The sequence below is a fragment of the Balaenoptera acutorostrata genome, chromosome 1, assembly GCF_949987535.1.
Source record: "Balaenoptera acutorostrata chromosome 1, mBalAcu1.1, whole genome shotgun sequence".
In the NCBI taxonomy this organism is placed as follows: Eukaryota; Metazoa; Chordata; class Mammalia; order Artiodactyla; family Balaenopteridae; genus Balaenoptera; species Balaenoptera acutorostrata.
In genome coordinates this window covers 98,524,116-98,537,312 of record NC_080064.1, presented here as the reverse complement: position 1 = coordinate 98,537,312, position 13,197 = coordinate 98,524,116, and the positions used below count along the sequence as shown (strand labels likewise).

General features: G+C 43.2%; 1 protein-coding gene across 1 annotated transcript; it reads right to left on the bottom strand.

Annotated features, from left to right (window-relative positions):
- Nucleotides 1-750: 750 nt before the first annotated feature.
- On the bottom strand, nt 751-7,630 carry CHI3L2 (chitinase 3 like 2). The gene is given in 7 exon segments (XM_007198415.2): nt 751-894; nt 2,156-2,274; nt 4,735-4,915; nt 6,184-6,313; nt 6,766-6,890; nt 7,431-7,486; nt 7,489-7,630. Coding segments are annotated over 7 exon segments (897 nt in total).
- Between the last annotated feature and the right edge of the window lie 5,567 nt (nt 7,631-13,197).

Below are 13,197 nucleotides of genomic sequence, written 5' to 3'. Positions count from 1 at the left end.
TCAAGTTACCAAGCCATAGATGTTCAGTGTTGGAAAGCTGCTGCCCAGTCATCTAGTCTAGGAGATTTCAAACTGTTCTGGTCCCCCTTCTCCAGGACAACATGGCCAGTCCTCTCCAGTTGTCTGTCTGCCGTGATTCCCAGTCTCCTGCTCCTCCACTGCAATGGGTGTCAGCACAGCTGGTTGGTCAGCAACGGCTCTCACCTGCACAAGAGGATATGCGTACGATTCACCTGGGGAACCAGGCATCCAGGGTTGGAGCAGAGCCAAACCACCTGCCGTTAAGGCAATAGTGGGCTTGGTCATCACTGATGACCATGAGACCTCCTGAATGTCTAAAGTAAGATCAACTGTGGATGTGGAGAGGGAGGGAGCTTTACTAACGACTGAGATTGGATTTCTCAGCAGTGAGTGGGGGACATAAAATCAGATTTATTCTGATTTAGAAAATTAAAACAGGCTGATGATTTTGTGGTGGAGTCAATGTTTATGCCCACTCTACATGAAAAGAAAGCCCTTAGCTCAGACTCTTCTCAATAAATAGTAACCAAATTATTATTGTTATATTTTAAAAATCTATGGGAAGCCTACCAAAAGGACAGAACCAGCCTAATCAATAAGGAAACAAGGCAGAAGGTCCAAAGGAACATAAGAATGGATCAATCCAAATATGTGAAGATGATCTCCCCCAGTCTCCTGTGTCCCACTCTGCCCAGCTCTCTGCCCACTCCCAGCCTGTCCTGGACTCTGTTATCTTCCTAGGGAGCCAAGGCTTCTCTTGACAGCTTGAACGAGGGGGTAGGGGCCCTGGCTGCAGGATTTGCTGGTAAAGTCATCCATGTCAATGGACCAGATCATGGCCCCTCCCAGGTTTAGATTCTTTAGGAACTGAACCTGAGGTGGCACAGAAGGGCATACAGAGGTTAGAAGAGACTGTTAAAGGCCCAAGACCCAAGTCAGGCTCAGATGAGGGTTTGAGCTTAGAGTGCAGAAGTAGACTTATAGCCTATGGAGTCATGGATTCCCTGAAGGGAAAGGTCGCTTAGGGAGGCTTATAAAATGAAGAGAGGGCCACCCACTATTAACCACTTCTCATGGAATAACCACACCCTAGGTTCAGTGTTCTTGGAGGCTCTGAAACACTAGAGGCTCCGGGATGAGGAGTAGGAACTAGGAAGCCACTAGCAAGATTTGAATTACAATTGGGTTGTCAATTACATTGATGCCTTTGTCCTGCTCTAAGCCTGGAAGGCAAACAAAGGTCTTAGCAAGATCTAAGAACTGGTAGGCTCAGAAATTTGGAGTCTCCTAGAGAGGTAATCCATGAGAAGGACGGAAGGGTTTGTCCTGAGATGATCAACCGGGGGTGGGGGGGGGGGGGTGGGTAACTACTCTATATAGGCACCAATGTCTCCTTTGTTCCCTCTCCCTTCTCCTCCTCCTACCTCCTCTCCACTCCTCGCTTCTCCCCTTCTTCTTCTTTTTTTTTTTTTTTTTTTGACTGCCCTGCGCTGCATGCGGGATCTTAATTCCCCGACCAGGGATCAAACCCGTGCCCCCTACAGTGGAAGCACGGAGTCCTAACCACTGGACTGCCAGGGAATTCCCAGCTGGTCTTTTTTTTTTTTTTTTTTTTAATTTATTTATTTTTGGGTGTGTTGGGTCTTTGTTTCTGTGCGAGGGCTTTCTCTAGTTGTGGCAAGCGGGGGCCACTCTTCATCGCGGTGCGCGGGCCTCTCACTGTCGCGGCCTCTCTTGTTGCGGAGCACAGGCTCCAGACGCGCAGGCTCAGTAGTTGTGACTCACGGGGCCCATTTGCTCCGCGGCATGTGGGATCTTCCCAGACCAGGGCTCGAACCCGTGTCCCCTGCATTGGCAGGCAGATTCTCAACCACTGCGCCACCAGGGAAGCCCTCTCCCCTTATTCTTAATTCTTCCTTGCGTCCTTTCCACCTCTCCCACATGTACCATAGGTGCTCACAGGTGTGGCTTAGAGTCACTACTAGGTTTGAGCCACAGAGGCCACTGGATCCCATCCAAGAATGGAGCCCCAGAGGCTTCTTTCCTTCCACACAGACTACTAAGGCATTTGACCTCACACCCCATTCCCCACCGCATGAGTGTTCTGCTGTCCCAGAGCCTCTTGCCTACCTACCTTGGTCTCCATGCTCTCCACATCATCATAGCTCACCCACTGGTTCCCCTCGACTGCATAGGGAACCTGATGATCCTGGAGCCTCGTGATCTTGGCCCCTTTCAGGAACTGGCAGATCTGGCAGGGGAAGGAGGAACAAGAGGGTCAGTAATGGGTTCTTCTTGAAATTTAGAAATAGAAGGGGCAGGTAAGACACTAGGGTCTTGGGGACAACAGAATCTTCACTCCGGGGATCAATGAGAGAAATGACCAGATACAGCATACAGAATGGATGGTCCAAGGTGAACCTTTGGGAATTCTTTGTGCTAAGTCCTCATCAGGAGGAGCCACAAACAGCTAGAGGGCAGACAGTACTTGAGTTCCACATCAGACCTCAGCACTGACCAGTAAATCTTCCCATTTCTTCATTTGCAAAATGGAAACTATTATAATTATGTCTCCTATACACCTATCTAACCATATTGTTGTTAGGATCAAATGAACTAACACACGTTAGGAAAAAAACAACTTTGAAAACAGTAAAGTGCTTTATAAATACATAGCGTTACAATGACCATCACTGTCATTCCCCCCACCTTGTAGATTATCCCTGCTTCAATCCCGCTGCTCTCCCTCTCCCCTTTCCCCTTCCCAACGTGCCTGTGTTGGGATCCCCACTTTTATCATCAGCTATTTTCTCTTTCTGTTAGCATAAGTAAGAGCTACTAAAAGAGATAAATCTTCAGTGGAAAAAAATGTACTTTAAGGTCACGTAGAAAACTCATTTTGGATCTTGCTTACTTTTCTTAGATTATTTACACTCACGTTTGCCTCAAAGAGGGTAGAAAATGGAAAGTTGAATATTTAAGCAAATACCAGTTTGTCAAAGTTATAATGATCTAGGGTGGTAAACTGAACAATCAAATTAAAGTTTCCATGAAATAGGGGAGTGTGTATCCAGTGGTCCGTACTAAAATCCTACCAGCAGATTCTGAGCACTGACTTCTCTTATCCCTTATATTAAATGATTCAGTGAGGACTACCATGGTGACCCATGCCCCTTTCCCCTTGCCAACTGAACAAGGTGCCTCAACCATTCCCCTGTGTGAGAAGAGAGGGAAAATTGAACATTACACTCACTGAGTACCTCAGTGGATGCCAAGTCCCTCAGCATGGGTGTATAGCTTGCCCACGCCAGTGACAAGAGGCTAGACTAGGACTCCAGGGGGAAACCAAGATGTAGGATATTATTCTTTCCTTACCTGATCCAACTCCTTCCCATCCTTCAAGGGCCAGCATGTATCTCTCTTCCCCTGTTACCCATCTTTGAACTCATGACCCTCCACATTGGCCACTTAATCACATCTCATTTTGCAAGACCTACATAATTTTATTAACTATTATAGTTATCTTTGGGTTTTTTTAAAGTTTTTTTGGGGGGGGGGGCCACACTACGCAGCTTGCAGGATCTTAGTTCCCCAACCAGGGATTGAACCTGAGCCCTCAGCAGTGAAAGCACTGAGTCCTAACCACTGGACTGCCAGGGAATTCCCCATAGTTATCCTGTTTTTAAACTCGTATTTAACTAGTTATATTATGAATGCATTCTACATTCTTTCCACCTTGACAGTAAGCCCTTTGAGACAAGGATGAAGAATTACTTATTTCTAGCTCTCACAGTACCCAGTCTTTGTGATATGGCAGGGTTCCAAGAGATTCTCTTGGTTGAATTATTGTTTGATTCTTAGTGTTTCCTATACATTAAAAAAAAAATTTTTTTTTCAGATTGAGGGGCAGAAAGAAATGCTAGTCTAATCAGCCGAACACCTTTGATTGTTATCTCTGTGATGTTAAGTCTGTCTGACTTCCGAACAGAATCTGACACATTTGACCACTCCTCTCTTCTTGAAACACCCTCTTCTCCAAGGTTTTTGGCACAGAACAGTATGGGTTCTGCCTACCTTCTGTTGATCTTGTCAGTTTCCTTAATGGGCTCCTCTTCTGCCTACCTCTTAGGTGCAGGAGGTCCTTGGGTTTTGTCACATCTCACGCTTTGGCTTCAAATACCATCTTTATGCTGATGATTTTAGAATCTACATCTCTAGCACAGACTGACCTCCTGTGATCCAAACCCATATACCTAACCACTCACTTTTTATCTATATGTCCCACAGGCATTTGGATGTCCCACTTGCTCCTCAAACTCAGAATGACCAAAAACTGATCTCATGATTGAGACCAATGCCCACTCTGCTCCTTCCTACCCCAACTCAGTAAAAATGGCATTACCATCCACATAGTTGCCCAAGTCAAAAACCTAGGGCAGTCTCCCTTTTCAGTCTCCCATACCTGCTCCACCCATCCCCACTCCTCACTGGTTCCACCTCCTCTCCAGATGTCAGCTAACGTCACTCCCTCCAGGAAGCATTCCCCGACCCCCTCCCAAGTCAGAGGGAGGAGCTTTTCTTACATGCTCCAATAGTACTCCATACTTCCCTTCCCAGCACTCAGGATGTGATACTTTATTATTGTCAGATTGAAGCTGGAACCCCTACCCAGAGATGGGGGCAGCTGAAGGCACAGGGTGGGTCTAGGTATCTCATGATAAGCCAGGAAGCCTGAAAACTTGGTGATGGGGCCAGCAGCCCCAGGACCAGAGGCAGGGTCCCCCAAGGTGTTTTCTGCAGAGGCCAGTGTAGAGGAACGTCCATACATTGGGATGCCCATGACCACCTTCTCCACAGGCATCCCTTTGTTTATCCAGTATCCCACAGCATATTCCTAGAAAGAGAAGTAGACTGAGGCACAGTGTGTATGGGAAAGAAAGGTGGCAGCTTTCTGAGCCTCCAGCCCAAATTCACAGAAGTGACGCCTTGATTCCTTTTCTACATCAGTGACTATGGAGGGTCCCACTAGAACCAGAGTGCTTATTCTAATGCACTTAATGCTCTTCAGCACTAAGAGACCAATTCAGCTTTTTCTAATCGTGAAAGAAAACTGAACAATGGGTCACGAAAGGAATCAGGCAAGTGACCTAGAAAACATGAAATCAAAGTTGTCACCAGCTTTCTTTCCCCTTTGAGTCAATTGCCTATGGAGTTTGTCTACACTATGGCTAATTGTGTTACTGATGAAGGTGGGTGGGGGGGGGGTGGCTGTCAGACCCTAGTCTGTGGGGCCTCACAATGACATCAGACCCAAGAGGCTAGGTAAGAGGTCAGAGGCTAGTTGGGGCCTTAATGCCCTCCAGAACAGAATAAGGGGTTAGAGAAGATAAGGATATGTCTCCTTATCCTTAAAAATAATCAATGGAGAGGAAGGAATGAAGGGAACTTGATGTGACACGATCATACGGAGTTCTAGAAAACCCCAGACTAGAAATCAGAATGCCCAGGTTTGGACTGACCCATTTTGTAATTTTAAACATGAAGGCCTGGAAATATGCAACCCAGACAACATTTTCTCTCACCCAATTTTAAGAATACACATCTATATATATGTACCACAACAATAAAATTGTTTTGTTAATGACATTTTTCCCTTGCATTTTTCATTTGCCACCACTTTTCAGGACCTTCACATCAGCATGACCTTGAACCAATTAATTTGAGCCAATTAATTTGCCAGGCTTCCATTTCATCATCTGTGAAGTGAGAGTAATGCTTCCTGACCAGCCAACCTCAAAGGATTATTTTGAAGATCAAATTAATAGGGAATGTGGACAGACACAGGAGAGTATCAAGTCCTGTACATCCATGTGGGCACTAGGAAATGTATCAAAGATGAGAATTAAGAGAAGACTGGGGTGGCTGACACCTTGGGCCAGAGACAAAGCTTAGGGTGCTTCAAATATGAGGTCCTCTGACATTTTCCTGGTGACATTTTACTGTGCCTGGTGAAAGCATTTTCCCTGTTCTCACCAGATTCCAGCGTTACCTGAGTCCCTCTGGCAACACATCTCCTCCTCAGTTCAAGACAGAAATAACTCTGCACTGTCCTCAGCTTGCCCCACAGCCAGTGTCCCACCACACTTCCTCCTTATAATTCACCACATTGTAGTAGGAGCTTGTCCCTCTGTCCAGCTGCTACTTTCTCAGAGGGCTACTGTGGCCAGTGATGAGAGGCTTTTCCCAAGACCCATGGAAGTCAAAGGACAGGAGGTTGATGAAATCCAGTTCTCTAGATTGCCAAAAGCAAAGGAAAAGATTCTGTGATGAGCAGAGATGGGAGCAACTACTGTTGACCCTTGAACATTGTGGGTTTGAATTGCACAGTCCACTTGTACAAGGGTATTTTTCAACAGTAAATACTGCAGTGCTACATGGTCTGTGGTTGGGTGAATCCACAGATGTGGAGGAAACATGGATACAAAGGGCTAACTATAAATTACATGTGGGTTAACCCTCGCTTTGTTCAAGGGTCAACTGTATACATATTTGTTTAGGGCTTTGGGTGCTGTTAGAGGGATTGAAATAAGCCATAAAGGAAAAGTTCCTGCCTGGATGATGTGGTTAGGATAGTGACCTTCATGCTCTCCCTCTTCCCTTCATCCCTCAGACATACTGGCACGCATCACTTGCATGGGCCAGGCTGGAGGCAGAGAGATGGAGGGGGTGCTCCAATGCACTTACTTTACCAATTCCTTGATCTGATAGCTGTTGTCAATCATATGCCTCCCTGCAGAAACTCCTGCAGTCAAGAGAAGCCTTTCTTTGGTGGATTTTACAAAGTCCTGCTGAAAGTCTTCTGCTAACTCCTATGAAAACAAAAAAAAAACCCTAGAAGAGGTCAATTTTCCCTCCCAGAGGACAGCGCTAAAGTTCTTGCTTGATAGGACGTTTCTAGAACAGCATTAGATGGAAAGATCAAATCTTTCCCCCCCATTTCCACATGGGGATGCCTCCTGCCTTGTGGTCAAGGAATCTCCACATTAGGTAGGAGGACAACCAGTCACGTTGTACCCAGGAAAAACTATCTGAGTTTCCTCCTAATGGTTTCTCTAATCTATCTGATAGAACATCTATGAGACTCTTTCAGTGCTCAGGAGATTCTATGGCCCCACAATCTTTTATGTGGGTGTTGCTTTATTTCAGTGTTGTTTATTGTGTAAGGAGGCTCTGTTCTTTGATGTTGTCCTTGCCCTAAACTAGGACCAAGGGCTTTTCCTTCATCAGTGGGGGCTTCTGGAAGGAAGGGACTGTCTTCAAGCCAGAGCCAATCTCTTCCTTTTTTTCTCCTGGTGTGGCCATGGGTTCCATTTGTTAAGGTACTAAGGGTACCACAGTGTTTGCCTTACATGAATCAGCACAGTGAAACAAGTGTTGTCTTTCAGATCTGGGTAAATCCAGCTATGTCCAGCCCATCAAAGTTATGGTTACTCAGAAACAGGATTACAGAGTTGATAAATTCCAAGCGTAATGTAGAAGAATCAACCATGCGGTGGAACCTGGGTAGAAGCAATACAGGTGTTTCTTGGAAAGAGGAAGTAATTGCCATTGCACAACATATTTTTCACAGAAATCCTGAAATAGTCTTCCGTTCCCCAGTATTTTCTCACCACTTATCTATCCCAACCCCTGTCTCTTTTGGAACAAAAGAGGAGAGGAAGGATTGTTGGGCCAGAAAATTGATTGGATTGGGTAGAGGAAGATTGGGTTCTCTGCAGACTTTTCTGCAGGGTAATGGAGCTCCCTTTAACAAAGACGCTCCTTGACCAAACTTTAGCCAGACTCCTCTGAACCCTCTTCTCAACTAGACTTTGACATTGGACTTCTGTGCCTATCTTTGCAGAGTGCAGTTTTAGCAAGAATCCTAAGTCATGGACTTGAGGACACGGAGAGGGGGAAGGGTAAGATGGGACGAAGTGAGAGAGTGGCATGAACATATATACACTGCCAAATGTAAAATAGATAGCTAGTGGGAAGCAGCTGCATAGCACAGGGAGATCAGCATAGCACAGGGAGATCAGCTCCATGCTTTGTGACCACCTTGGGGGGGAATAGGGAGGGTGGGAGGGAGACACAAGAGGGAGGGGATATGGGGATATGTGTATACGTACAACTGATTCACTTTGTTATACAGCAGAGACTAACACAACAATATAAAGCAATTATACTCCAATAAAGATGTTTAAAAAGAGAATCCTAAGTCAGTTTAATGAGACTGCCCCACCCTTGATATCAGATCTTCTTCAATATTTGATCAAATTCCTCCTCCCCCTACCATCCCCCAGGTGATATCTGGTCACCCTGGCCTGCCTTCAGCAAGAGTTCTGTTGAGTCAGTTTAGCAAGAATCTCCCTAGCTCTAATGTTCCCTCTTTTTCCATCCACCAACCCACACCTGCAACCTGTTCCTTGGCTATACATCCCCACTTGCCTCTGCTGTATCTAGAATTGAGCCCAGTACGATACTGAGGTCTCCTTTCCCCTCTTATAATATCTCCTGAATAAAAGCTATTTTTACCTCTTTAATTACTGTCCAGCTCTGGTTTTCTTTAACATCTTACACCCTTGAGAAAGCAGTTTGCAGTGTGGTGGGCTTAGGGTCGGGAGATCTAGGTTCAAGTCCCAGGTCACAGTCCTGTCTAGTGGCCTTTTGTTCACTAACTAGCTCTCTGGTTTCAGTCTGGCCATCTCTAAATTGGGATTGAAGATACTGATCCTGCCTCATCTATCTCAAAGTGATCACATTTTGGCAAGCTTCGTGAAAGCAGAGCTGGACTTCATAGGGACTTCACATTCCCCAAACAATAAACCCAGGCACGAATTAGCAACCCAGATCTCCCAGGCCCTACACGATCTGCTCCCTGACCACCTCTCCAGTCTCCTGGCTTTCTCTGTGGGTGTGTCTCTGTCTCTCACTTTTCCTGACTCTGTTCTCTTGCTCTGTGTTAGTCCCAGGAGACTTCTCTCTGGCCTTGAGCCTGCTGTTTCTCATATATCAGACGTGGGCCACGCAGAAAAGAAAAATGACCTGGATCCATCTTAAATTCTGCCCAAGGAAGAGCAATATGACCCCAACAGAGAAAGTCTGCTGTTTGGAGGGACATACCTGAAAAGCAGGGACAGATGGGAACCAGTGGCTGGAGGAAAAAGCACAAATTCTCTCAGGAGGGAAAAATGTCAGCTTGAAACATCTGCCAGGCCCTGGAGGCATGAAGCCCTCTTAAGCCCACACCAGTTAAGTGACAACTATCCTATTCCTCTTGCCACTCTTCTCCCTCCCCTGGCTTTGGCTAAAGCTGGTTCAGAAATCAAAACAGCAAGATGGAAAATGAGGGGGCAGAAGAGTAAAGCAAGAAAAGAGAAAAGGAAAGTGGGTTCAAGCGGCATCCCATAGCAAGCTGGGCTGGGGAAGAGGATCAGATTTAACATTCAGTCAAGCTTGGAGTCTTGGTTATCATCTGGGACTGGCTAGTAAACTGAATTGTGTTTGTAACTTATATTGACTGTAGAACTTTTATTACCTGCAAGTCAGAAGAAAAATCCAGGAAGAGGGTAGAACCATCTCCACTGAGCAGCAAACTTAAAGGGACCAGAGCCAAAAGTAAAGTTGCTTTGATGATTCTAACTGGTACGTCCTGCTAGTTCACTGTACCAGCCATTCTTGTTCACCTTTTAAGAAATCTAGTGTTATGTATAAATAGGAGCATAAAATATTCATTTTCTTTACATTTTTCCCACTTAATATACCTAGATATCCTTCCAAATCAGTCCCTATCTAACTCAGTCTTTTTACTGGCTTCATAGCATTCCATTGTATGGCTATACCTTCATTTACTTAATCATTTCCTATTGATGAACATTTAGCTTATCCCTAGATACTTTTGTTATTTAAAACAAAGCTAAAATGAACATCCATGAAAATATCTATTCTTTATATGTGTAGGAGTCTACCTCTAGGAGAAATCCCTAGCAGTAGAATTGATAGGTCAAAGGGTATTTGAATTTTTAAATTTTGAAAGTTATTGTAAAACTGCCTTCCAAAGACTTTGCACATCTTTCAACTTTGTTATCTCTGCCAATTTCATAGGTGACAGATGTTACCTCATTGTTTTAATTTGCACTCTTTTAAATGAGTGTTATTGTTTACATTTATGAATCATTTGCATTTCATTGTCAGAGCACTGCGTGCATATTTTTTTTGTCTACTTTTCTATTGGATTTTCCTTTTTATTTGAAAGAACTCTATACCATAAATAAATTAGCCGTGACTTTATATATAAAGTGTATTAGAGCTTTGTCAAATGTGTTGCAAATATATTTTCTTAGTTTTTTTTTTTTTAATTTTGTTTGTGGTGCTTTTGCCCACAATGTTTTTAATTTATATGTAGTTAAAATCAATCTTTTTTTTTTTTTTATGAGTTCTGGCTTTGGTATCTTGCTTAAGCAAACAGGCCTTTTAAACCCAAGATTATATTTTTTAAAATTACTTATGTTTTCTTCTAACACTTTGTCATTTATTTTTTACATTTTGATCTTTGACCTATATGGAGTTAATTTTTTCTTTAATGAATGTGGATGGAGCTTTTTTCCCAAATAGTTAGCTACATGCTTTAATATTATTTATGAAAAATTCATCTTTTCTTAACTGATTTGAAATGCCACTTTCAGGTAGCAAACTTACTAGGTAAGTTTCTTTATTCTCTGCCCCTATATTCTGTTCATTGATGAATCTGCAGTTTAACATTGTAGCACATCTCATATACACTTTTGTTTCTGTTTTTTAAAATATATAACGTTATATTATGCCACATGCATTTCTTGAGAACATTTTCTTCTGCATGGGTCCACATCTAAAGGGACCCTCTCAGATGAGTTAGATGTGAAATATAGCCCCAAGATAATAAAATAAAATGTGAACTGGAGTCATTTTTTATTGCTACCAAATCATAGAATATTAAAGCTAACATTCATCATGCCATGTTGTAGAGGGGGAAAGTGTACACCAAAAGCAATAGTTTTAATTTTGGAGGAGTTAATATTGAGTTGACCTTTAAGATACTAATTGACCAATAGGTTAAATGAGTTCTTGAAGCCATCCCTGGATGAAGAGAGGGGGTCAGGATGGAGAAGGATACGACTTGGATCCTGAGAACAGGACAGGATGGAGAAGGATGCTTGGCTTTCCTTTTGGTGCAATCAAAGAATCCAGAGGCCTTGTAATTTCCACGTTTTCCTTAATGATCATGCAGCACTTTTGTGATCAGGAAGAAAACACAATAAATGTCACTTTTTAAAGTGCTTGGATGTGCCCTGGAACAAGATAACACTTTAAAAAATGTATCTGTGGGGGCTTCCCTGGTGGCGCAGTGGTTGAGAATCTGCCTGCCAATGCAGGGGACACGGGTTCGAGCCCTGGTCTGGGAAGATCCCACATGCCGCGGAGCAGCTAGGCCCGTGAGCCACAACTACTGAGCCTGCGCGTCTGGAGCCTGTGCTCCGCAACAAGAGAGGCCGCGATAGTGAGAGGCCCGCGCACCGCAATGAAGAGTGGCCCCCACTTGCCGCAAGAAGAGAAAGCCCTCGCACAGAAACGAAGACCCAACAGAGCCAAAAATAAATAAATAAATAAATTTAAAAAAAAAATGTATCTGTGAATTAGAGAAGAACTTGGGCTTGGTCATGTTTTTCTGTTGTATTTTATTTCATTTTTACATATAAAAAGCTGTGCATAATTAATATATACAACTTGATGAGTTTGGAGATAAGTATACACCCATGAAACCATCACCACAATCAATGCCTTAAACCTATCCATCATCTCCAAAAGTTTCCTCCAGCCCTATTATTATTATTATATTGTGATAAGAACACTTAACATAAGATCTATTCTCGTAACAAATTAAGTCTACGATGTTGTTAACTATATATACTGTACAATAGGTCTCTAGGACATACACATCTGTGTAATGAAAACTTTGTACACTTGACTAATACCTTCTTTTTTCCCCCTTCCCCCAGCCCCTGGCAACTACCCTTCCAGTCTCTGTTTCTATGAGTTTGACTATTTTAGATTCATTTTATAAGTGGTATCATGCAGAATTTGTTCTTCTGTGTCTGACTTACTTAACTTAGCATAATGTCCTCCAGGTTCATCCATGTTGTCACAAATGGTGGGGTTTCCCTTTTTTTAAGGCTGAATAATATTTCTTTGTATGTACAGACCACATTTCTTTACCTATTTATCTGTTGATGAATGTCACTTCCTTGTCTCGGCTATTGTGAATAATATTCCAATGAATATGTGAGTTCAGGATCTTCAAGATCCTGACTTCATTCCTTTGGATATATATCTAGAAGTGGAATTGCTGGATCATGTGGTAGTTCTATTTTTAATTTTTTGAGGAAACTCCATACTGTTTTCCATAGTGGCTGCATCAATTTTTATTCCCACTAACATTGTACAAGTGGTCCTTTTTCTCCACATCTTCATCAACATTTGTTATCTTTTGGGTTTTGTAATAGAAGCCATCTTAAGTATGAGGTGAGGCATCTCTCTTGGTGCTGTGTAGGCTTGGGAGAGAGGTGACACAGGTAAAATAAAACTGTCCCCCCTACCCTCTTCAATGTGTCTTTTTTTCGTTTCTGTGTTCTACTCGGGTTCTGCAATCTCTCACCTGGATTCTGGAGCCCTTATGCAGGTATTTTCATCCATGAATGATTGTCATTTCAGTGTTTCTGTGGGGGGATGAGGGCTGAAGCCTTCTATTCCACCATTTTGCTGACTCAGTCATATTTATTAACATTTACCATGGAACTTGATCTGTCAGGAGTTCATTCCTACCTATTCTGATTCTCCATGGCTCCAGAAGCCTACAGAACCTGAGTCAATATGAAAATCACTCAGCTCAGCCCACTGAGAGGGGGTCAAGAAAATGGTGTGGAAAGCTTTAACTTTATTCTGGTTTCTTCAGTGAGGTTTACAAAACAGAGCAGAGAAAAATATTATTATTGTGTATAATATTACCATTATGCATACAAAAGATTTCAATCTCCTTGCAAATTAAAATGAGACTTTGGAAAACATTTTTGTTTGTTCATCTATTTGTTTAGGAGAAAG